The 26,684-nt window shown below is 43.4% G+C and overlaps 1 protein-coding gene across 3 annotated transcripts; it reads right to left on the bottom strand.

The window, feature by feature from the left end:
* Window positions 1-5,254: 5,254 nt before the first annotated feature.
* On the bottom strand, window positions 5,255-25,807 carry vopp1 (VOPP1 WW domain binding protein). Of its 3 annotated transcripts, none has more exons than XM_037756584.1 (5): window positions 25,446-25,807; window positions 10,233-10,291; window positions 8,749-8,826; window positions 7,404-7,537; window positions 5,255-5,745 (listed from the first exon to the last, which is right to left on the bottom strand). In XM_037756584.1, the coding sequence occupies exons 1-5, from the start codon at window positions 25,494-25,496 to the stop codon at window positions 5,540-5,542; spliced, it is 528 nt and encodes a 175-aa protein (XP_037612512.1). In that variant the 5' UTR covers window positions 25,497-25,807; the 3' UTR covers window positions 5,255-5,539. The 3 variants fall into 3 exon arrangements, with proteins under 3 accessions (XP_037612512.1, XP_037612513.1, XP_037612514.1); XM_037756585.1 differs by having other exon boundaries at window positions 8,758-8,826; XM_037756586.1 differs by lacking the exon at window positions 8,749-8,826.
* Between the last annotated feature and the right edge of the window lie 877 nt (window positions 25,808-26,684).

Raw genomic sequence — 26,684 nt, 5'->3', positions numbered from 1 at the left:
GAGTCAGGAAGTGGAAGCTGAGCATCAAGCAGAGAAAACAGCTATCCATCCTTAAAGCTCACAATCCACATGATCTATCTTGTTTGTTTAATCCGAACAAACTCAGAAATGCAAAAACGACTATTTGTTTGGAACGGGGTGCAGTGAGTTTCCAGCACGTAACTCAGCTCAACAACAAATGTATTAAACAAATTCATTAGATCTGTTTCAATAGATTAAAGAAATGGGAACAACGTGGTAATGAGTGACCTTATATTGGCAGGTGTGTCCCAATAAAATATGTTAGCTCTTATGGCAAGCTAAGATATTTGCCTCCCGGCTCCAGCTCCATATTTGATAGGAGCGCAAATTAACATATTTCCCACAATGTCAAAGTATTCCTTTGCATTTTGGATTCAAAGTACTTCCTTATGCCTAATTTATACTTCTGTGTAAAGCTTGTGCAGAGTCACAGAGGTGGTTTGCGGAGCTCGCAGAGAGCCGCAGAGAAGCGGCGCGCACTTCCTGAAAAATATGACTACGCACCAAGCACCGCGGACATGGCAGATGATAGATTGGACATCAGAGTCGGGAGGTGAGATTTCTGGACAAGTACCTCTGTTACAACAGCAACCTTATTAATTCCAGGCACAGAACATCCTCCTCATAACGCTTCCAGGATGTTTTTCCAGCCATGGAGTTGTGTTGGGCCAAACTAATATGGAACTATTGAATCAAGTAGGGGTGTAACGCTTCATCTACTACATCGATGTATCGATTTATATTCCTACAATCCAACTACATCCATAGGTACTCGGCAAGTTGTCCTTCACGGGAGACGTATATCGATTTTAAAAACGATTGTATGGATACTAAGGATTTGCACCTTGTATTTAAGGACGACAAACGTTTTATGAAAGTGTTTTTTAGCACTTTTATTATTAAAGAAATGTTAGACGTAACTCCGGTTCTCCAGACATGCGCCAGCTTGCCAGCTCCGCCCTCTGCAGCGCAAGCGCGCATCCATGGCGTGCATGCAGACAAACGGAGCACTGGACTCCTCGCTCTCTCACCCGGTAGTGGCGTGGAGGGAGACGGACACCGGTCTTTCAGGCGCTATCAGTCCACTTGGCGAGGGCGGCTTCACCCACAGGAGCTTTCCCTGTGCGCTGTTGTTTTTTACTCAGAGAAAATGACTTTCTTTTCCCCGTCATGATATCTACGTGCACGCAGCATCAGCCTCACGTATCAATGCCGGAGAGCAGACGGTCCGAGAGGTGAATTATCACGACGGGAGTAAAGTAAAAAACAAAACAGAAACTCAGCTAACGTTAGTCTAACGTAGTTTTAACATGTTGTTCCAGATGTTTTCATGTATGAAAAGAGCCATAATGAACCATGTAGGTGGACTACTGGATTACTATCAGCAGATTATTTAACCAGCGTTTGTAGAGGAATGATTCTGTCCCAAGCTGTTTGATCACTATCAGCTGTTTGATCACTATCAGCTGTTTGATCACTATCAGCGGTTGATCTCTGTATTATTGATCTACTGTTTATATTGAAAATGAGGACAGAAGCAGTAGGTTAAACCACTGTTCATTTAACTTGAATAGAAGTTGGTTTATTATATGTAGTGTTAAATATTGCACTGCCTTGTATCTTGAGAACTGAAGCAGCAGGTCCTGCAGTTGCACATTTATTATTTTCTAATAAAAGCTGTATGTATTTGCCATTAATCATTGTTAACTTGATAATTTCCATAATTAATTTATTACTGATTCCCTCACAAGAAAAACTCTGAGGAATCCTGCCCTGCTCTGTCCAGTATGATATTTATTTCAGTTACACTGACTTATTTTTAGCAAAGAAAAGTTACTGTATCGATTTGAAATCATTGAATCGTGAATCTAGATGAGCCAAATATCGTCCTTGAATCGTATCAGAACCATGGAAATCGTATCGCATTGTTGTAAAACGTATCGTTACACCCCTAGAAACAAGTCCGTCAAATAGATCAAATAAAAGACCGCCTGACAAAGGATTTCAAAACCGTGGGTCAAAAATCAAAAAGAAAATATATGCAATGTACAATCCGCCACGGTACTACATTATGTATGCCTGGTGTGCACGAGAGGTGCCAGCACCAGCTCACACAGAACGTATATAAATCAGGCATTACACACCCTAGATGTTGCAACAAAAAGGTGAAAGAATGTTGGAGGTAAACAGAGTACTCGTTATTTCTTTCTGTCAGATTTAGCTGATAACACAGGTTTCTCCTCCTCAGCCTAGTTTGGCTCCTTTGATTTTGATTTCTAAAAACAGTTTGGATTGCAGTTGAGGTTTGATTCACCCAAGCAGAAACTGTGTTCCCATTGCAGCTTTACTGTACTGTGAGAAATAATTCAGTATTTTACCTTAAATGTACTTCAGATGTTTGTTGCTGCAGGAGAAAAAATGTTAAAGTTAAATACAGTCAGGTCATCAAATGAAATGTTGAATGGCCAAACAGAAGCAGTCGGTCTAGAGTAACTGATTTTCCTTCACTAGGAGAGTCAGCTGTGCATGGAGAGATGAAACAGCCATGCTGTTGCCCTGTGGTGCTCTGGGATACAGCTTGATGCACAAGGTTCTCTGAACATTAACACTCAATGATTCAGCAGGAATGTCAGATGAGGAACATGGATAACTGCTGCAGCTCCTACACACTACAATCACTAGTCTCATCTACAACACCAATGAGAGTCCACTTCTGTCAATCCGCTCCCTGTTATTTAAACATCAGTGCACAGATTTATTTATGGAAATATGTCCCTTCAACTACTTACTCATTTGTTTCAAATTCAACCTAAATATTTCTCCATAATGTGGAGCCTACAGTGCGATGTCACATCATGTTTTACACCCATGCAGCAGCGCCAAAATGGAAAAATAGGCTGATGGTACGCTCATTTTAGTGTTCTATTGTATACCGATTGTGGTCAATTCACTTTGACTAGTATAAAGTTGCTGCTGTTCTACTGGCTAATGATACTTATAAACAATATGTCACTCATGTTCCACTGTCAGATACTACTCTAAACCTGCATTTACCAAGTCTTAATGGCATATAGCGGTATGCATAAGACAAGCTGTATGGTTCTGGGTTTTGCAAACAATGCCACAGCTGCAAACGTGATCATTAATAATGCTGAAACCTCTGTTGATTGATGGAAAATAATTCAACAACTATTTTGATAATCTATTAATAGTTTATCGTCATCTTTCAAGCAAAGAAGCCAAACACTACTTTGTTTCAGCACCTCAGTTATGATGATTTGCTGCTTTACTTTGTTATCTTGGGTTTTAGACGGTTGGTTGGACAAATGAAGTAATTTGAGGGGCTTTAAACAGGCCTCCTACAGTTGTAATTCTGAGTTGGAGGTACGACCGAACTGTCAATGAACCAGTGCAACCATGGCTGCGAAGCCTTCATCACTATCAGTGATATAACATCTAATTCAAATCCAATATTAACACTAATACAATCAATTCAGCTCATTTAAAAAGGAGCTATAGACAGTTTAGTTCTGAATCAGCTTTACTTGTTAATGAACTGCTCCAAATAACACAAGGCTATTTAATTGGTGTAACTACAGGGCTTAGGGCCTGCTCACATCAAAAAGTGGTGCAGCAAAATTAATGTCTTTGCAAAATATGTGATTCTAAAAGCTTGGTGACACCCTACAGTGTATGTCAAACATCCTTTCCTCTTCAGCGATCACCGATTTGCCCACTGACTGCTCATCTCCATGGAGGGAGTCACCGCTTCAAAAACCACGGCAGTGTCTGTCGTGTCCCGGCCTCACCGCTGGAGACCGTTTCCAGTGCCTCGGGGTGGACCACGCAGAAGAGAGTGTTCCAGACCGCCTGGCCTGCCGGTCCATTCCCGAGGTTGGACGGCAGCAGTGGTGGGATCATTTCTGACGCAGCAACGTGATGCTCCCAGAGTCTGAGCTCGACACCGTCGAAGTCCCCGCTCCACCACTGCCTCTGGTCATCCCTGCTGAGACACCAGCTTGTCTGCACCCCCACTCCCTCCCGAGCCCGTGAGCCGCCTCCGCCACGGCTTTTATGGCCCGGCTCGTCCAGCTCAGGTGGCTTTCGTCTCACCTTCACTTCCGGATATCTGGCAATGTGTTGAGGCGTCGTGGCTACAACCATTGACAACAAGAGCTCCGGTTGCAGGTATGGTGGATTTTTTCAGGGTGCAGGGTTGCACAGAGGCGTTTCGCCCCAGCGCCTCACGGCCAACTAGCTTGTACAGCCAGCGGGCTGGTCAGAGAGCGGGAAGCCTCTGCCGCCACTGGTATGTGACAGGGAAATGCTGCGAGGCTACACTCGTTATGCTGCTAGCTGTACAGGACTAATATGTAGCTACGGATAGCCTCACTGGGTTAGCTGCCAGAAAAGTAGAGTGTTGATCACATCAGTGACAGCTGCCTTCAAGGAGTGATTATCTTCCAGTATAAAGTATAATGGCCAATAGCATAAAGAGAGGCACAGGTCAGTGGCAGACTCCGTATATGCCAGTGGGGTGTGATGGAACACAACTGTACCAGTCGTACAGCAGCAGCATACCAATCATCAAAGTGACATAGCACTAATACTCTGCATATGACACTAGACCTAGAGTGGCATACGTGCATCAGCCACTTTTCCATCTCAGCGTCACTCTGCCCTTGTCTGATTCATCTTGTGGTGAACTAAAGCCTTCATTGCTGCTAACAGGAGAATGAGCCAGTGACTGCTGGAGCTGGAGCGGCTCATTGTCATTACATAACTGGACCACACATACTGTCATAAAAAATGTATCAAGAACTCATCATTTAGTAAAGAGCCCATCTTGCAGTAAAAGGCTGGATGGAAAATAAGCCAGTGTCATCCTTGAAATTGTTAAGAATGGTTTGTAAAGAGATGTCAAAATGTCTTTTTGTAATAATACGTTTCACTTTGTTCACTGTCCATTAAAACGTACAGTATCCAGCATTTTAATACAATATGAGTTTGTAATTTCCTCTTCCATTATGTACAGTTATAACTGTAGTTGCATTGGGAGGATGAAGGAGGAGAGAAGGTGACAGTGGGTGAATCCAAAACCTGAATGGGTGCATCTTTGCTTGTCTTCAGTTCAACAAGGCTGGAACAATCACTGTACACATATAGATCCACATAAGTCAATAAATCATCAGTGTGTGTGTGTGTGTGTGTGTGTGTGTGTGTGTGTGTGTGTGTGTGTGTCTGCGTGCGTGTGCGTGTGTGTGTGTGTGTGTGTGCGTGAATGAGTGAGTGTGTGTCCGTGCATCTAGATTCTGGTTATTGTGCCTCTTTTGGTCTTTTCCACAGGGACAAGAGATTGTGTGTCTTCCAAGTCTTACATTCACAAACAGCTAAGTTGCAAACAATTGGCAGCTCTTTCCTCTTCCTCATCTTCATCTGAACTCTCACTGCCTCCTTCCTTCCTTCCTTCCTTCCTTTTTTCCTTGTCAAGTTCCACCTCATTTGTTCCTTGCAGATGTTACTTCTTGTTGCTGTTATGAAATATTTGTTCGTATGACGGAGGCGGATGGTTGCAGTAGGACGGAGGCGGAGGGAAGGAGCCCATCATCATATGGGCAGAGCCAGGCTGTGCCGGGTATGCCGGGTGTGTCATGGTAACACCTGGGTCGCCACCCGTCATCCCGTTGACCCCGAAGCCCTGCATACTCCCCGGCTGCTGGGAAACTGGAAAGAAGAGGAGAGACAGAGACTATGTGGTTTATGGCTTCATACACTGTCATCTTTCATACACAACTCATGGTTCATCATTTCATTCAACAGCAACGCAGCATGTTAAAAAACAGCACCCAGCTAGTTTGGGTAACTGTTCTTCTCTTGACGATAAAGAGCACTCCTGTTTCTGTCTTCTTTGAAACAAAAAGATACCTTGCAAAAGTTGGTGCCGAAACCGAGGAAATGAAAGAAATGAAGGAATTAACACAGGAAAAGTGGAGAAATAGTTTGCATGACAAACACGAAGACAGAAAAGAAGAACCATGACTGAAAGCAACCGCGTTAGAAAAAAAAAAGAGATCTTCAATCCGCTCCAATGTAACAAAAGTACTAAGTAACGTAAATCACAGAGTGATCCTGACGTACTCGAGGAGTTGATGGAACAACTATTGATTAAAGAGGAATGTTTGGACAGGATAGACGGGGGAAGTGGAGGGAGGAACACAGATGGAGTACAAGGAACACATTACACTGTGCTTAGGAAAGTACTTGTAAGTGATGAATATGCAGGGGATATCAGCCAGTGGAAGTACTTTTGGGACAGTATGAGATGGCTGTGCACAAATCCCAACCTGAGAAAAACAGATCTGAGGTCATATCTCCTGTGCAGCCGCTTCTGTTGTTGCAGAATTGCCATTGTCCGAAGTCAATTATGATAATGCAATCCAATTACTGCAGAACAGATTTGTCAGAAAGGATTTTATTATTGATGCACACAGGGTCTGAAATTTCACTTTTTTCACTTCCTGTCACTGTGGCAGGCAAGTATTTTTTTTATCTACCACTTTTGAAATCTCAGCGCTAAATGAAGGAATAACATTTTAGATCTGAAGTCATTCAATGTTCGATATATTTTACATAAAAACATTATATACATGATAAATTACAGTGTTGGAATTACACTGTGGAGGGAGGTTAATGTACACAGTACTGTACTGTTCTTTGTTATTGTCATTTATAGTGGTTATTTGCATGAAAACACACAATTCAAATGATTATGAATATTTTAATATTTTCTTTGATTAAAATAAATCTTGGTAAGTTGTTATGAAGTTAAACAGGCCATAATTCTCTAATATCTTTTATATATTGATGTGAAAACATCTCCATCCAACAACTGGATTTATTCAAGTTTCTCACCAAAAACGTAATTTTACAAGATTACATTTGAACACATCATGATAACGTTGTAATTTACCTTCACCCAATAGTCCTTTTTCGTGAGCAGACTTTGAACGCCTCATAATAATAACTGAATGGCACCTCCGTTAACGTTAGTAGCTCCGTTATTTAACCAGTCAGGACTGTGCTGCTAACGGCTGCTAACAGCTATCGTTACTAACTCTCCTCCTGTTGATTTCAACACAGATCTGTTGTTCACAGTGTCACATTATCAGGTTTATCCGAAACATAAACGTACTGCACATTATTAATTGTGTTTTTTTCATCAATATACCTACCCTAGAATTATGAGAAATATTATATTAATATATATTGAACATGGCCATAGTCCAGCTGACTAAACTCCCGTAACAGTTACCATGTGAAATTGGATTCTTAGTTAGGCATTGTGTTTGCCACCTATTTGTCTGAATCTCACTGTACTGTACCTGGTGATGTGGCAGGGTGTCTGGTGAAGGAGACATTGAAGGCTGTCTCGTCTCTCAGAGGGGACGGATACATCCTTCTGCGGACAAAGAAGCCAGCACCGCAGCAGAACAATACTCCCATCATCAGCAGCACCCTGAGTGAAAAAACAGAGGATATCTCAGACCTTTCACCAACCAGACATCATCAACACACCCACGCCTGTCCAGCGGGAGCACAAAGACTCTCCATTTGTTGGTGTCTAATGATCATTTCAATGATTTGTAAGTATCATCTGCAACACAGCAAGCCAACACAGAGGTACCAACATGACAGGTCACAACAAAGTCACACATAGAGAAGCAAAAGAGAACATTGTCTCCTCAGATGACCTTGACTTGTGAAGAGTTACTTTTCAATAATTGTAGGGCTGAGAAAACTTATTTTTATATTGCTAGCACATTTAAAATTAAATCACAAGAGCTGCATTTTCTCTTATAATTTATTAATCAACAGTGGCTGGTGAAGGTTTAGTTTCACCGCCTATAATAACTACCACAGTGAAGTTATTCATTTAGTGAGTTGACATGACACAAAACAGCAGCTACAGTATAGAAGCAGAAGTAATAACACGGACGCAGAAGAAAATTAGAATATTAGTAGGAATGAAATTCCTGCTGTTTGCCTGCTGCAGACCTTTAAGCACAGAGACCCCTTCATTCTGGATATTAGATTATATATAATGTCAGCATGTATGAAAACCCCTAGTGTTGACCATCAAAATATACCAGACCCTGCCAGGTGTGTTAAGTTTATACCGCATTACAAACAGGGAAAGCTTCACTCGTAAGGATCTATGTCAATACCGGATTTAATATTGTTTTATAGCCAAACAGGATCATGAAAGGAAACTCCTCAGAGCCTGACACATGTTAGCAATATTAAATGAACAGACAGTAACTGTGTGAGATGTCTTACCTAGAAACAGTCTGTCTTTCTGCAGTTTCAGTGCAAAACCATCCTCCACCATATTAAAGAGCAGGGCTCTGACCAGACAGCCAGATGCTAATATTGGAGTTAATTATGCACGCACCCTCAGCTAACTGGGAGGGTTTCCTACTGGGGGGTTGATCATTTAACACACATTGCTTTTGTGATTTCTGCACACATTTCCTGCATTGCCCACACATACAATGACATTGATCAGAAACCCATCTATTGTCCCGTTACAGACCGAGCTAACAGTTTAAGCATGGAGAGAATTATATACTCTCTATATATAGACATGCAGATATCATATGATTATATGTGGCCTTTAGTTGGGCATTTGACTTTGTAAGAGAGAACACAGCCCAAACTGTAACTCACCAGAAGTACCATAGTCTCTGGATGGACAGGGCTCTCACACAACAGCGAGTCCCACAGCAGTCCTCATAGGAGCGACATCTGCAACAGGAAGCACACAGCGAGGCGTACGGGTCAGCAATAACACAGTTAGCCTCAAAATACTGTCAGCTCCTTCAATGTGTGCATTAACGTTAACGTTATTCACCATAAAGCACACACCTCCTTCTTTCTCAGAGTCCTCTGTTCAGGTATATAGAAAAGAGTCGGTTGATTGGCGTTGTCCCGTATTCCAGGAAGTTTCACGGACATTACGGTTCCTGATATCCCGTTGGAAAGTGATGTGGGCCTGGAGGTCATCCAGCGGCAGCCCCATCATCCAACCCCCCGCACATTGGCCAGCAGGATGCCGGGCGTACAATTAACCGCACAACATAAATAGTATGTCATATTATGTCTAAAAAAAAATCTAAAATTTTTTCCAAAAGGCACCAACATCATAAAAACGGCCAAGAGGTTAAGTTCAGTGACTAGAATTAGCTGAGGTGACATCTAGCAGACAGCTAGCGGCTGTGACGGCACCCACCTGTCACTCAGAGCGGCCACGCATAACTTTAAGCCTTAATATAATAATAATAATAATAATAAATATATATATAGATATATATATATATATCTATATATATCTATATATAGATATATATATTTACTGTATATGTGCGCCAACAATGCGTCTGACCACACCTCATTTTAAGACAAACATGCCCCAGATGTACATTAGCTACTCGCGCAACGTGGGCACTGGGCGTGAAAAAGACAACTGCATGGTTATGAAACTAGCTAGGACCGTCGCAGTGCGCTGTGTGCCGCTTTTCGCCTGGTGTAAGATAGGGCCCTTAGTCTGTTTACACAGTCAATGTGCATGTGTGGAGAGGAGGTTGTGTTGCTCTGGCTCTATCTGGTTGGCGTGGAGAGGAGGTTGTGTTGCTCTGGCTCTATCTGGTTGGCGTGGAGGAGGTCTATGTTGTATTTTCATCATGTTGTTATTCTGTACACACGACATCTATTGCACGTCTGTCCATCCTGGAAGTGGGGGTTTTCTCCTCTGTTGCTCTTCCTGAGGTTTATAACATTTTTCTCCATGTTAAAAGGTTTTTTTTTTGGTTAAGTTTTTCCTCATCCAATGAGAGGGTCATACTGTAGAGGACAGAGGCCGTCGTATCCTGTACAGATTGTAAAGCACCCCGAGGCAAATTTGTGATTTGTGATTTTGGGCAATACAAATAAAATGGACTTGACTTGGGTTTTTTCACCTTAATGAGGGAGATACTTTCCAGCTCCCTCACAGACTGACATGGTTTATCTTATTTTAGCAGATCAGAGGTGGTGTGGTGCACTTGGTCCACTTTCATCCTAAACCTGTTGGATGAATTGTGTCTAAGTTCTTCTTCACGTTTTGAGCTGCGCAGCCAAATGGTGTAGTAGGAGTGGAACATTGTGGTACTTACATGAAGTAGATGGGGTATCCGCCTTCAAGATACCAGCAGTACTTTTTGGCTTCTACACACTGTAAAAGAGAGACCGATTAAGATAGTTATTATTTTTCTAATTTGATCAAATTCTACAATGACATGCAGAGAGCAGTATACTCAGTGAGGATCCCCCTGCATCCTAAGTGAAGCTTACTTTTTCCATTACTGGCTTCAGTTGAGAATGCACAACGCTGGCCGGCTGGAGAGCGCCTTTAAATGAACGCTCTTTGAAATGATCTCTGTGAAAATGCAGCCTGCTTTGTAGCGGCGTATAGAGGATTTTCACTGTTATCATTCTGCAAAGAAGCAAAGAAGCAGTACAGGATAGGCTGAGGGTGTTGAGAGGAAAGAGAGAAAGAAGGTGATAGAGGAGAGTAAGGAGCCAGTCGGAGGTGGAGAGAAGAGAGCGTGCAAAAATAAGTGAATCCACTGCAGGGACATGCCTTGCCTGGGATGGCAGGCAGCACGCACATCATCACCTTCCATTAAAGTCCAGACATCTTCTCAAAGATAACAAGTTGAACTAGAATGCAAATGAAAATATGCAGTTTTTGGATATGGTTATTAAATTGATATATGACATATCAGATGCTTATTTCACAGAAAAAAAAAGGTATTTATGAAATTCATATTCACTGTAGCGTGACGACCGAAAGACAAAGAATACCCAAAGATGAAAAAAATAATGAAGTTATTCTGTAATTCTTGAAACAGAAACTCTCTCAAGGGCACTAAGTGGTGAGACGCTGAATGAACACGCAGCCTGGTGGAGCTCACAGAGGACAAACAACAACAGGATGTAGAACCCATCCTGACCAGCTGAGCAGGTCAAAGGCCCTGATATCTGGTTCTTCACAAAGACTCAGAGAATCAGGACTAAACTAATTCTGCCATTAAAATGTACATTCATTAATATGCTATGTTTAACTAATCATCTGAAGAGAAGTGAAGCTTGCTGTACAGAACTGGAGAAACAATATGAAGATACATAATCTAATCTAATAATAGGTTTTATGACCTTTACGACCTCTCAAAATCACGCACGGTCACATAAACAGAGACACAAACTGTGAATAAGACTCAATGAAACTGACATTTCATGCAATTTAACATGGACTTTAATTGAAATGTTATGCTGAGCTAACATACAGTATGTTCTAATAACAGGAAGTTTGTTGACATGTTTATGACATGAAGAAAATTCAAACTATTAGATTGGCCCATGGAGGCATGGACTCCACTAGACCTCTGAAGGTCTGCTGTGGTATCTGGCACCAAGCCGTCAGTAGCAGACCCTTTAAGTCCTGGAAGTTGCGAGTTGGGGCCTCCGTGGATCGGACTTGTTCGTCCAGCATATCCCACAGATGCTCCATCGGATCGGGATCTGGAGAATTTGGAGGCCGAGTCAACACCTCCAACTCGTTGCCATCAACATGATGTAAAAGAAAACGTGATTCATCAGACCGGGCCACCTTCTTCCATCGCTCCGTGGTCCAGTTCTGATGCTCACGTGCCCATTGTAGGCGCTTTTGGCGGTGGACACGGGTCAGCGTGGGCACCCTGACCGGTCCCCATACGCAACAAACTGCTCCTCATGTGTGTTCTGACACCTTTCTATCAGAACCAGCATTAACTTGTTCAGCAGTTTGAGCTCCAGTAGCTCTTCTATTGGATCAGACAACACGGGCCAGCCTTCACTCCCCACGTGCATCAATGAGCCTCTGGTCTGACCCTGTCGCCTGTTCACCGGTTCTCCTTCCTTGGACCACTTCTGGTAGGTCCTGACCACTGCAGACCGGGAACATCCCATAAGAGCTGCAGTTCTGGAGATGCTCTGACCCAGTCGTCTAGACAGCACTATTTGGCCCTTGTTGTCAAAGTCCCTCACATCCTTACGCTGGCCCATTATTTCTGCTTCCAACACAAAGTTCAAAGTTCAAAATGTTCACTAGCTGTCTAATATATCCCCCCCACTGCCAGGTGCCATGGTAACCAGATAATCCATGTTATTCACTTCACCTGTCAGTGGTCTGAATGTTATGGCTGATCAGTGTATATATTTATGTATATAATATCAAAATGATGTTAGTAATATAGAAATACACGCAATAGCTACAATAACAAAGCTTTGATTTCACAATTCTTGACTTTGTTGTAATGCAACTACATTTTTACTCTCTTTGTATTACTATGGCGAGTGCGTGTATGTGTGTGTGTGTGTGTGTGTTGTGGGAACGTGCATGCATTTGAGGAATTTTGAAAATACCGTTTTATAGCTCATAAAAACGGTACAACAAATCCCGTTGTACAATGTGTGCAGTGTCAATAAAAGCATTCTATTGTATTCTATTAGTTTTGTCCTGGTTGTTATCCTGTCGACACTCTGCCAGCGGTGTCACCGACCGTCCAGCTCTATTCATTGTCCTTCTCTAATTAGAGCTCAGAGAAAATGTCCCTCTGTGTTCTGGTGGGACAAAAAATGAGCGTTATGTAACCAGAGAATGAGTTTTCCTGCTTTAAAAGCAGCTCAGATGGGGGGGTGGGGGGTGATGAATAGTTGAAATGATTCAGCAGCGTGTGCTGATCAGGCTGTGTTGGATGCTGGAGCTGATCAGGCTGTGTTGGATGCTGGAGGTGAGATTGTGAAAGTAGACGGGTCAATAAAGAAGTCAGACATTACTGAACACTGCTTTGCTCCAGTGCCGGGTATTCAAACTCCACTGCCATAACTTCCTAAATCTCTCTAGCTGGCAGTGTGCTACAACATCTATCTGATGACATTTTGATCATATTGCTCACAAAGCATGATCATGTTTTCTTATTCTCTTGGATTTCAAGGCAGTTTAGTCTCTCATTATGATCCAAATGGTGTTTCACACTGCCCAGAATGACCTCTAAATATCTGTGATTCTGAATCATCAGGAAATATCTTGCTTTGAAAATGGCCCCAAAAAGATTTTGAATATATTGACACATCAATATCAGCCTTAAAAAAAAAACATGTATTTTCATATTTGCCTTCAAAATTTCCTCTTTTGCTTGATTCTGTTTTATCTGTTCTACTCCTTTATATTTCACTCCTTTCATCCTTTCTTCCCATTTGCCATCCATCCGCAAAATCCCCCTCCACCCGGTCTCATTGATCTCCGCTGACCTCACAGATGCCTCCGCCATAAGCAAGCAGCAACAGGCCAACAAGCATCATGTGATTGTCAAGTGTGTGTTTGGCCTGAAGTGGAGCCAGCAGTGAAGAGGAAACAAAGCTGGAGAGGAAGCATGTACAAGAAGTACCTCTGTTAATCTACTGCTCTGCCTGGATGTATTAATGGGCAGTTATTACTGCTTCTCTACTGTTAGAGACACAACACTCGGAATAAAGACCAAGCAGCCTGGTCACATATATGGAAGATTCAAAGTGCCTAAATGAAAACAACTCAAAGAAAGAAAGAAAGAAGAAAGTGAAATACAATACACATGTTATGCTTTTTATACCTGTGATAACTGTAGCTTTAAAAACTGGATATATACCCACTTAGAGGGTAATGTGATTTCCCATGCCACATTCAAATCAGATCACAACAGGGAAGACAAAGAGGTGTATCGGTATTGTCCAGCAGAGAGCAGCATACACCAGCCAATACCAGAAATACAAAGCATTGTCATTCGTTTTAATGAAGAGGTGCAGAAATGGAGACACATTGTTCATGGCAAAATAGAAAAACCATCAGCTGTCAGCTTGGGGGGGGGCGGAACGACGGCAGGTCAACCCAAACAGCTCTGCTTTCACTGACGCTGGAGGTTTGATTCTGACATTCTCACAGCTCGCCACTCAACTGGCCTTAGTTTGTCAAGATGGTGACGTTGAGCTGCAGGGAGACCGTGAGAGGCTGTGATGCCACTGTGAAGGAAACTCTCACGAGACGGTGCGAGATCCAACATGGCGGCTCCCGGCTGCTACACTGAGAGAAACAAACATTTCCCTTCGGACACAAAAACCTTCTTTTGTCCTTCACTTTTCCGTTCCCTTTTCACTCATAACCCGGACTAAACCATTAATCGACCTCCTGGAACATCTTGAAAATGACATCGAGGAGTATTTGAACAGATTCTGCATCATGAATAAAGACAACACGGATAAGAGGGAAAAAGACCAGCCACCACTCTAAACAGTAAAAGATCATCAGATAAAGGATGCTCTCTCCAGTTCAGCTACACCTCCATCCACATCTCCTAAACCACGACCACGACCAGCGACATTCTAATGTCCATCGAAAATAAACTTACCGGATTCGACGCCAGACTTTCACTCATCGGAACGCTACAAATGGAATTCCAGGCACTCCGCCACAGCTTGGAATTGAGTCAGGACCAAATACTCACACTCACGAAAGCAGAAGAAGAAGAAAGGCACTTTATTGATCCCCGATCACTATGTTATTTTACACAGTACACACAGGCCCGAAATACACACACAGGCACAAACAGGACCTCAACATGCGTTAATGAGAGAGATGTCAGAGTGAGATGAAAGGGGCTCCGAGCAGTTGGGGGGCTGGTGCCTTGCTCAAGGGCACCTCGGCAGTGTCCAAGAGGCAAATTGGCATCTCTCCAGCAACCAGTTCACACTCAGTACTTGGTCCATGCAGGGACTTGAACCGGCGACCCAGGCCGAGTCCCTATGGACTGAGCTACTGCCGCTGCCAATTCTGGATTTACAAACACACACTATGAGGGACGACGTAGTTTTCAACGGCAAACCCAGCAAACCACAGAAGACCCGGAAATATCAGTCGAGGAATTGATCTCAAAAGAACTCACACTACCCACAGAGACCCACAGAGACCCACAGAGACCCACAGAGACCGCCAAAAACATCACTTTCCACCGCGTACTCCGACTGGGACCAAAGACCAACGATAACCGACCACGGACAGTCATTGCAAAATTTGAACATTACAAACTAAAAGATGGTGACGCTCAACCTGAAACAGTCTGGAGATTGTTTGAAATGGTGTTCGTTAAATGATATTAAAACAGAAATATTAAATAAACAATAATATTACATCACTCTTTAAAAATGCACCAACAGAGTGAGCCATACAACATATTGTTAAGGAAGTTTGCATTATTAAAAATGTTGATGTAAATTTGAATACGGTTTTCTTACTTCTGTAACAAAAAACAGATTTCAGATTTAAATGCAGTTCTCTTGGGATTCAAGAGAGATGGAGAGATGGAGAGATGGAGAGATGATTCAACAGTCAGGTTGGTTTTTATTTCACACTCCTGCTTGTCAAAGTGAACCTACCAGAGGAAGATGTTGCAAGCATCACACAATGTGTGAGGCTGCTGTAGCATTTCTTTCTTTATGACACAAGAAAATCATTTCAATCATTAGAACATCACCATGTAGGCTATTTGTTGTTATTCAATTTCAAAGCCTCTATTGTATATAGAAGAGAAGCGACAAACAGCAGAGAACAAACCTTGATCATATCGCTGAGTGATAATACAATCATATTCTAATTATAGGCACAGAAACGCACGGAAATGGACTGTTCATTAACTAGACGACTGCACACAACCAGCCCGCTCTACCTGGAGGAGGGATACGGTGGCCTGAACAGGTCAAGTCAAGATCACAGCTTCTCTTTGTTGTGTAAGTGAAACAGGGCTAAACTAAAGCATAACAAGACTCGGTCCAAACCCAGTATCCGTCTGGACCGTATACGGTCAGTATGTGAATTTGTGGTTAAATTGTTCCACCAATAGTCAGTGGTCATGTCTATTATGTTTTGTGAACAGTTTTTCCATTTATATCTTAATGTTTGATTGAAAGACAACTAATAATGAAGCAAATGTAGTTCAGTACATTCAGTAATAGTAAATAGTAACATTTACTAGTCAGTATATTATACATTTTATGCAAGGTAAAAAGGTATTAGCATGACATACAGTATGCAAGGTTAAAAGTATTTCAGTTTTTTATTAAAGCATGTGTATCAAAAGCATTCATCATATAAGTGGTGTGTAACAATATATACATACTTCACTAAAGTTTATCAGCGTTGGGATTCTCCTGCTGTCATCACTGACGTTGTTGCTGCCGTATTCATTCCTAGATGGAGTGTTAATGGAGCAGCTGCATAGCCTGGCACTGATCGATCCAAACTCCATTCAGAAAACAAGCATTTTAAAAGTTGTTTTCTTGTCGTCTTGCTGACAGACCTGACAAAGCATGAAGTCAGTCTTTTTACAAATCAGCATCATGATGTAGTTATTTCGGCATCATTTTGATCTGTTTATTGCAATTAAATCACAGCACAGTCGGTTTATTTTGGGTTCATACCGCTGTAGTGACGTGTGGCCGACCAATCCTGTAGCTTCATCACTCAGTGACAGACTTTTGCGTTTGTAGCACTGGCCCTCTGCGGTCCAGCCAAAAAGAAGCTGATGAACCAGGACGGGACAGACGGCGCAGAGGCTAATTGGTGGAGCTAGTACAGGTTGTATATTAAGAAGTCAGGAACATCAGAGAGAAGGAATTACAATAGGATTCAGCTACCTACTGAATCAACTGGATGTTTCTTACTGTAGGTTGTCAAAGTCCTCAGACAAAATCAAGACAACTGCCCTCCTTATTCTTTGTCTTCCTTCTATTTGTGAGGTAATGAATGAGGTAAGTTTTGGAACTATAATTCCAGATGCGTTGGTGGATGTAAACAGGAAGTGTAGTGGAGCTCATCAGGGTTGTCTGGGCGTGTCGGTCAGAACACCACTTAAGGCCAAATCTCCAGAGGTGATGGTGGATATGCTGTTTACTTCTTCTCTTGGCAGACGACAGCAGACCTGATGTGCCCGCTGGGCTGGGATGAGTCTTGACCCCCCCCCTCTCAGTGGGGCCACAGGGCCCTGGGAAGATGAAGATCAGTGATCATCACCACACAGAACTCGATGACGAAGTCAGCAGGTATAGCACGTAGAGACTCAGCACGTAGAGCCGGATGAAACGGGCCCAGAGGTCGTCAGCCAAAACTTGGGATTAGCTCGTTCTCAGGGTAGACAACCTGAGGAAGCAAACCATCAGGCCGCCCCATCAGAAGAACACTGGGAGTCACCGGTGTGCCTCTGCACACCAAGTCCATTTTTTTCGTTGAAAATTTTCGCACATTTAAAAATAAAAGGTCAAGTCAAAAAAAGACGATGACGATGAAGTTGGTGTGACTTTTGAAACAGTTATTTAAGTATATGTACTGTATATATTTCAAGGTTATATTAAAGGTTGTTGATGTGGAATTTGTGCTCATTCAGAGGCAGTGTATTGAAATGCTGAATGACTGAAAGAAAGGGAATAAATAACCCAAACAAACAGACATTGGTATACAGTAGTATATCAGCCAAATTGTTATTTAAAACATTGGTATCGGTATCGGTCAAGAATTTCACAATCGGTGCATCCGTAATGGTTATAAATGAGACCCAAGGACTTTGATTTATAGAAAACTAGAATTACCACCTCACAGTTGTACGCCTCCGCTGCAGTTTACATCTATGTCTGTCCAAAATGTCATCACTTCATCATTTCATCCTATTAGACATTTATATGAAATTATCATAATTCGTTCACGAGAGTGGGACGGACGGAAGGACGGATGGACAACCCGAAAACATAATGCCTCCCGGCCACAGCTGTTGCGGAGGCATAATAAAATGAAGAAACAAGCCACACACCTTCGCTTTAATACTGCTGTCAGGACGTTATTACAGCACTGATTCATGCTGTATGATGGAGGCTAGGAGGAAGACAACTCAAACAAAAAGTAGATCCCATCCAACAAGATGCATTGCTAAGCACCAACGTACTGTGGGAAGTCTCTGGAAGGTAATGCAGTCACACCCTGAGCATGTCAGATTTCTTTTAACTCCATGCATCACACTGAACTAAGTTTCTGAACTGTAAAAGCCTTTATGTGTCTGGTGCCTCTTCTCCTAGGTAATGTTAGCATGTTTCCACTCAGCACTGAACATCTTATTGCTAAGTCATATGAATGCACTTCTGTATCTTCATCAAAGTAATTCAATCGTACGAGGTTTAAAGGTTAAAATGTATTGATGCAAAAATATTCTAGATGGCTGTTTAGAGACATTAGTGTCTTTCCCCCAAATTAGGATACACATTGAATAAAGTTGAGAATATTGTTAAACTATAAAAAATATTGCCAACTGGTACAAAATGTTTTCACACTAACTCTACCCCATGTACATTTTGGTTTGTAATACCGACTGTTTACAAGATTACACAGGGTACCTTTAAGTGGGTTCATGCATTAGAGCATCAGCTCTCTTTTTAACTACATACATAATCCTGTATGGCTGTCGTTGACTCTCATATCTACGACCAGGGTCTGAAACTAGCACCCGCCACTGTTGGCAGTGGCGGGTGAAATCATCAGGACACACCCACACCATGTCTCCGTGACTATCGATTCCTCTTATTGATGCTTTCCAACAGTTACGCTGCACAATGACGCGTACGCACGCCGTATCCTGTTTCAATATGTTTGACCGGAGACTAGGCGGAGAGAAAAAAAGCGCTCAACAACATCTGGCTACTGAACCTGAAGGGGCGCACCCTATTCTTTCCCTGATAATAATGTGACACTGTGAACAACAGACTTGTGCTGTAATCAACAGGAGGAGAGTTAGTAACGTTAGCTGTTGTTCTGTTAAGTGGAACTATAGTGAGGTTACATTAGAGGATGTTACACGGACCTTCTATGTGTGAACACTTCCGGGTCAGGATAATAAACGGACTACGTTACTACACCGTTGAGCCGACTCGCTGTCTACTTAATCTGCACTCTTACACACACAGTAACGTAACATGGTGTCAGAAGAAACACGGAAAAGCAGAGAAGAAGTAAAGAAAAACTAAACCTGAAAACCGACAGAAAATGGACGGAGGTGCGGTGTTGCCACCGAGAGTGGACGGAAGCGCCACGGTGCAGCAGTTAGCGCCGCCAGGCAAGTTTGACTTTACCAATGCTAACGAATGGCCGAGATGGATGAAGCGCTATGAACGCTACAGAATAGCAACTGAATTGGACAAAAAAATCACAGGAATTCCAAGTGAATGCTTTTATGTATGCTGCTGGAGACGACGCAGAAGATATCTTAAATGTGCTGCCGCTCACAGAGGAGCAGAAAAAGTCATACGATGCTGTTACGCGGGCTTTTACGGCGCATTGTGTGAGCAAGCGGAACGTCATCTTTGAAAGAGCACGCTTCAACCGGAGGAGTCAAGAGCCGGGTGAGAGCGTGGAATCTTTTATAACGGCTGTACATACACTGGCGGAACACTGTGAGTTCGGGGCTCTGAGAGACCAGTTAATCAGGGACCAAATTGTTGTCGGCATAAGAGATGCTAAGCTGTCGGAAAGCTTACAGCTAGACGCTGATTTGACATTGGGAAAGGCCATGACGAGAGTGAGGCAGAGTGCAGCGGTGAAAAAGCAACAGCCTGTGCTGCGTGGGACAGAGCAGACGACGGGACATGTTGAGGCTGTACACAAAAAGTACAATAAGGTACCAAGGACGGCGAAAGAAAAAACTGACACACCGTCATCAGGATGCAGCAGGTGTGGACAAATGAAAAAGCATTTCTGGAAAGACTGCCCTGCTCATGATGCTGAGTGTAGGAAGTGTCATAAAAAAGGACACTTTGCAAAGAAATGCAGGTCAAGCGGCGGCGTCCACGACATCACAGACGCACAGACAGGGAGCAATGAGGAGGATTTTGCTTTCCTGGGAGAAATGTGCTCTGATGAGGAGGAGGAGTGGATGGAACGGTTGCAGCTGAACAGGGAAAATACTGTTTTTAAACTGGATAATGGAGCCACTGTTACAGCAATCCCAAGCAGCACCTACTCCATCAAAAGTCACGGGACACTGCAACCGCCAGGAAAAGTGCTGTATGGACCAGGAAATCACAAACTGGACGTTAAAGGACGTTTCAAAGGCAAGTTGAACTTTGAAAGTAAAACAACAGAACAGGACATTTATGTTGTTGTTGGGCTGTCCAAGCCACTACTGGGTCTTCCTGCATTAAAAGCTCTTGCCCTGATAAAGCGTGTCTGCACAGTGCAGGCACATCAGGAGGATTTTAAAGCGCAGTTACCCCACAGTGTTTTCCGGTTTGGGGAAATTAAAGGAGCCCTACAAGATTGAGCTGGAGCCAGGGGCGGTTCCATACGCTCTGTCATCGCCACGTCGGGTGCCCCTGCCCATGCGTGATAAAGTGAGAGCAGAACTGAATCGCATGGAGGACATGGGAGTGATCTCCAAAGTGACCCAACCTACACCATGGTGCGCTGGTATGGTTGTGGCACCGAAGGCGCAGCCAGGAAAGATACGGCTGTGTGTGGATCTAACACACCTGAGCAAGTGGGTGCGGCGAGAGAGACACATACTCCCAGCAGTCGACCATACACTAGCCATGTTGGCTGGGGCGAAAGTCTTCACGAAGCTGGATGCCACTTCCGGCTTCTGGCAAATCCCCTTGTCAGAGGAGAGCTCGCTCCTCACAACATTCATCACCCCATCCGGACGCTACGCATTCAACCGACTGCCGTTCGGGATCTCATTGGCCCCAGAGCATTTCCAGCGTCGCATGTCACAGATGCTGGAGGGGTGCGAAGGAGTCGTGTGTCATGCGGACGACATCGTCGTGTACGGAGAGGACATGCAGCAACACAACGAGAGACTGCACCAGGTCCTGATGAGGTTGGAAAAAGAGGGACTCACGCTAAATGAAAAATGCGTGTTCGCCAAAGACAGTATCATGTTCTTGGGTCACCGTGTCACAGCAGATGGCGTGACACCCGATCCAGACAAGGTTAGAGCTATTATGGAGATGCCTGAACCTACCGGGGTCGAAGGAGTAAGGAGAGTGATGGGGATGGCCAACTATCTGGGCAAGTTTCTACCCCACCTTGCATCATACACGCGACCAATCAAAGATCTGCTCTGTGAGAAAAATGAGTGGTGCTGGGAGGCGCCACAAAAAGAGTCATTTCAGAGACTGAAAAATGAACTGAGTTCACCACGAGTGCTAGCTCCATACTCACCGATAGCAGAGACATGCGTATCAGCTGATGCCTCGTCCTTTGGCTTAGGGGGTGTCCTGAATCAACGACAAACAGATGGGACATGGAGACCAATTGTGTTCATCTCCAGAGGTCTCTCCGAGGCTGAAAAACATTATGCACAGATCGAAAAAGAGGCTTTGGCAGCTACATGGGCATGTGAGCGCCTGTCACCCTATCTGCTGGGACTGCAGTTCCAACTAGAGACGGATCATAAGCCTCTAGTGCCACTGTTGAGTACAAAGGCACTAGATGAGCTCCCGCCCAGAGTGCTGAGGTTTCGACTGAGGCTGATGAAGTTCACCTTCGACATAGTGCATGTGCCCGGTAAACGCTTGATAACAGCGGACACGTTATCAAGAGCCCCGGTGAAACACATGTTCACACAAGATGAAAAAGACAATGAGGCAGAAGTCAAAGTGTTTGTGGACGCTGTCGTCCATAGCCTTCCTGCTACAGAGGCAAGATTAAAGGGAATCCAAGAGAAACAGGCAGCTGACCCCATATGTGCAAAGCTCATTGAGTACTGTCAGACTGAGTGGCCTGAGAAACACGCCCTCCCTCCAGAGGTGGGGCCATACTGGCCTGAAAGAGAAACCCTCACATTGGCGGGAGAGCTGCTCCTCAGAGGTCAAAGAATCGTGATACCCCACTGCATGAGGCCAGAGATTCTTCGTGACCTTCATAGCGGCCACCAAGGTATAGTCAAGTGCAGAGCGAGAGCCCGCCAGTCCGTCTGGTGGCCGGGACTGTCTGTACACATCAGTCAGCTGGTGGAACACTGCAACACATGTTCACAGCACAGAGCAGAGCACAGAGAGCCTCTGCTTACAACTCCGGTGCAAGCTAGACCCTGGCAAAGAGTGGGTACAGACTTATTCTTCTGGGAGAAAAAGACTTATCTCCTAGTAGTGGATTACTTTTCACGCTACATTGAAGTAGCCCACCTCAACGTCGCCACTGCCAACACAGTTATTGCAGCCCTGAAGGAGGCGTTCAGCCGCCACGGTATACCAGAGACAGTTATGTCAGATAACGGACCGCAATACAGCTGTGAACTATTCAAAGACTTTGCCACTGAGTATGGTTTTACACATGTCACCAGCAGCCCTAGGTATCCACAAGCGAACGGAGAAGCCGAGCGTGCTGTGGCGACTATTAAAAGTCTGTGGAAAGGAGGAGAGGAGAAGCTAAAAGCTTTGATGACATACCGCGCAACACCTCTTGAATGCGGTTACTCCCCTGCACAACTCCTCATGGGGAGACAGCTACGTACCACCATACCACAGCTCCCAGCGAGTCTTCATCCCCGCTGGCCGAATATCAGAGGGTTCAGGAAGTCAGAGAAGCGCGCAAAGGAGAACCAACGACGCAACTACAACCTGCGGCACAGAGCCCGCCCTCTGCCACCACTGCAGGCTGGCCAAAATGTATGACTGGCAAAAGAGAAAAGACCAGGGACAGTTGTTCAACATGCCACAACACCCAGATCTTATATTATTGACACTGATGTAGGACAGGTCAGGAGAAACCGCACACAGGTTCGCACAGTAAACCATCCAGAAGTGCAGTCAACACCACCTGATACACCTGTCACACCCTCAGAGCCAGTTAACACAGAGACACATACTCAAGAGACAAACACACCATATGTGACTAGCTCAGGCCGAGTGTCACGCCCACCTGTGCGTATGGACTTGTAAGTGAGTTACTGGGTGGGGGAAAAGAAAAGGGAAAATTGTTGGATATAAATGTTTTCTATTTTCTGTTTAGGAATGTTAGAAAAATGTGAATAGACATTCAAGGTGTTTCAGAGGTCAATGTCTGAGTTCAGTGCTAAGATACCTGTAAGAGGATGTTATTACAGCAGAGTTGAAGATGTTAAAAGAGGGTGGTGTTCTTACTTAAAAGGGGAGGTGTTCTGTTAAGAGGAACTATAGTGAGGTTACATTAGAGGATGTTACACGGACCTTCTATGTGTGAACACTTCCGGGTCAGGATAATAAACGGACTACGTTACTACACTGTTGAGCCGACTCGCTGTCTACTTAATCTGCACTCTTACACACACAGTAACGTAACAGCTGTTAGCAGCCATTAGCAGCACAGTCCTGACTGGTTAAATAACGGAGCTACTAACGTTAACGGAAGTGCCATTCAGTTATTATTATGAGGCGTTCAAAGTCTGCTCAGTAAAATGACTATTGGGTGAAGGTAAATTACAACGTTATCATGATGTGTTCAAATGTAATCTGGTAAAATTAAGTTTTTGGCGAGAAACTTGAATAAATCCAGTTGTTTGATGGAGATGTTTTCATATCAATATAAAATAGATAATAGAGAGGGGATTTTGACCTGTTTAACTTCATAACAACTTCCCAAGATTCTTTTTAATCAAAGCAAATATTAAAATATTCATAATCATTTGAATTGTTTGTTTTTATGTAAATAACCACTATAGATGACAATAACAAAGTACAGTAAAGTACTGTGTACATTAACCTCCCTCCACGGTGTAATTAAAACACTGTAATTTATCATGTATATCATGTTTTTTATGTGAAATATATCGAACATTGAATGACTTCAGATTTAAAATGTTATTTCCTTCATTTAACGCTGAGATTTAAAAAGTGGCAGATAAAAAAAAGAGACTTGCCTGCCACAGTGGCAGGAAGTGAAGAAAGTTAATTTCACTCACATTTGGCTGGTGACTGGTGCTGATTTCAGACCCTGCCTGCATCCCTTTTCCCAGAGACACTTGAAGCTAAATTCCAACTAAATATCCTGGTTTCACTGAAGTGTTGTCTCCCAGTGTCTAATTGTCTAACTGTCTCAGAGGCTTGTCCACCATGACAGACATAAGATGATAAAAGAACTCATTGGAAATTAAACTATACATCAACAGTCTCAATCCAAATGTACAAATTGTCAGGAGCACTTATCAAAGTGAACACAGCCGCACCAACACAAGGTCTCGAGGTTCAGAGTCCCTCTAGGCTGCCTCCTCACATTCAAAATGGAAGTGCTCACCAAGTCAGCTGAATGAAATCAAATAATAATGATGAGAATTAATAATACATGAATAGACATGAGTGTCAGCCTGTAATGGACTGGCAGGAAGAATGGGGATTGTGAGCGTATTGTGACACTTTCAGAGCCCCGTCAAAAATAAAATTAGAGCTCATTCTCCATAAATGATCTTTAAATCCCCAAATGATGTCCACAACATTCACACGACTGAAAATGACTCTCATTTTGAGACATCACAGTGTTACATGGTGAAGAAAAGAGGAACACTTTCATGGCACTAAATATGTTAGGTAAAACATCACATTAACATAATGAGAAATGAAACATTTGATATCATCATCATCATCATATACAGTTGGATTCAGCCTCCTGCCTACTGTACACCTGAGCGTGTGTGTGCGTGTGTGTGTGCGTGTGTGTGTGTGTGTGTGTGTGTGTGTGTGCTACAGGCCTAGTAACCTAGTGTGTAGTTCTAGGGCTCAGTGGGCACAAGGACAAAGGATGGCACAATCCCAGGTAGCCTCTCACAGAATGTTGTAGCCTCCTCTCCTCTCTCCAGCATGCATATGATGCCAGCATCCATTCACCTCTTTTCAGATGGATTTGTTCTTTACATCACAGTCGAGATGGAGGTAGCTGAACAGGGTGCCACCAATATAAAAGTTAGGATTTTAACGATATTAAGTGACTCTTGGTGAGACCATATACATGCCGAAGTTACCAGATGATGTCATACATTGTATAAATATCCCAGTTTGTCCTCTGTGATGTGTGCAGTCTCGGCGTTAAGCGGATGAATATTGAATTGTGTTATTTTTTAACTGAATCTGGCTCTCAACACAAAACACATCAGAGCTCCATCCCAGCAGCCTGCTAGCAGACCGATCAGCCTCCAACAGATCCACCTACTGTCTCTACATGGTAAACAGACCAACACTAAACCTTTACACCACACAAGCTGCTCTAACACTACATAGTGAATGTGACAGTAAAGCCAGGAGGCGATGCTCACCTCTAGAAGCAGCCAGAGTGTCAGCGCTAGATCCGCCACCGGGTTCCTCATGTCTCCGCCGGGAGGAGAGAGAGAGACAGCAAAGACGAGGAGGAGGAGATGCTTCTTTATCTCCTGTATCTCCTTTATCTCCTTTATCCTGATGTCGGTGTCATCCCGCTACTGGAGACATCCACACATCCACAGATCACAGATCCCATCCAGCATCCAGCCGGTCCGCCATGGAGTCTACCGGCTGACAGGACGGGGGAAGGCGACCTGGCTGACGGTCAGACGGTCAGACGGTCCACAGACGGAGATGAATGGCATGCTGGGAAGCTGGATCAGGATCAGGATCAGCATGTGATGTGGATCTGTGATGTGGATGTATTCCACGCCCCTTTACCCCACCCCTTCTCCCTCCCCCCCACCTACTGCTTCTCTATTGGTGGACACCAGAAGAGGAAAAGGAGCAGGAGTATTGGACTAACATTTGTCAAATGGCAATGGTAGAAATATGTCACTAGAAACTGAATTTGAATCACTTCTATTTGAATTGCTCAAAATGAATCAGGATAAACAGGAACTCCAAAATATCAAAAAAAGTGACAACAAGGAAGAGAATATATTAAAAAGCCTTTATTGTAGTGTAAAAAGCCAACCTGTTTGGCCCCCTGGAGGTCTTCGTCAGGGCTCACTAACAAACAGACAAGGCGGATGAGGCCTCGCCTGTATATGGTATCAACAACCACATGATCATCATAATATTAGAACATATCAAAGAAATAACACAGAACCAAGGAATTCATGTCCTTCATTAATGAAAGTACTCCTACTTTACAACAGAGGCTGCAAAGCAGAACATAGGAGCCTAGAGAGAAAAAGAGAAATATAGAGAATGTGTTTTTAGTATTTATTATTACTCACAGAAAGCATGTTAAGTCTATATCGTCATTGAGACCAGGATACTTTAAGGCATCCAGTTGAAGAATAAATAAACTTTGACCTACTGAAAAAAAAAATGTCAAAAACAAAAACAAAACCAAAGAAAACCTGACCCCTGTCAGAAAAACTAGATGACCAAATGTGGAAATAAATCAAGAGAAACCAAACGCATTTCAAAACCAAAGAATATGTTTACCCCCCAAAAAAACACAACACAGCTCATTGCTACCGTCAAAGTGAATGTAGGAAGCCCAAAACATAGCTCACTAAGAAGACACTGTGGTGTTGTTGATGGGAACTAGATAGATAGATAGA

Source organism: Sebastes umbrosus, chromosome 21 (assembly GCF_015220745.1).
Source record: "Sebastes umbrosus isolate fSebUmb1 chromosome 21, fSebUmb1.pri, whole genome shotgun sequence".
Classification (NCBI taxonomy): Eukaryota; Metazoa; Chordata; class Actinopteri; order Perciformes; family Sebastidae; genus Sebastes; species Sebastes umbrosus.
The sequence above is the reverse complement of the archived record's forward strand: the minus strand, read 5'-3'. Positions and strand labels throughout refer to the sequence as shown.

What these genes read in the sequence shown, in the direction of transcription:
- vopp1 (XM_037756584.1), bottom strand. Translation starts at nt 25,496, where the DNA reads ATGAGGAACCCGGTGGCGGATCTAGCGCTGACACTCTGGCTGCTTCTA. An exon ending in GGATACCCCATCTACTTCAT is followed by an intron (nt 8,827 to 10,232) that starts GTAAGTACCACA and finishes TTCCTGTTGCAG; the next exon opens with ATGTCGCTCCTATGAGGACT. An exon ending in CAGAGACTATGGTACTTCTG is followed by an intron (nt 7,538 to 8,748) that starts GTGAGTTACAGT and finishes TTTTTCACTCAG; the next exon opens with GGTGCTGCTGATGATGGGAG.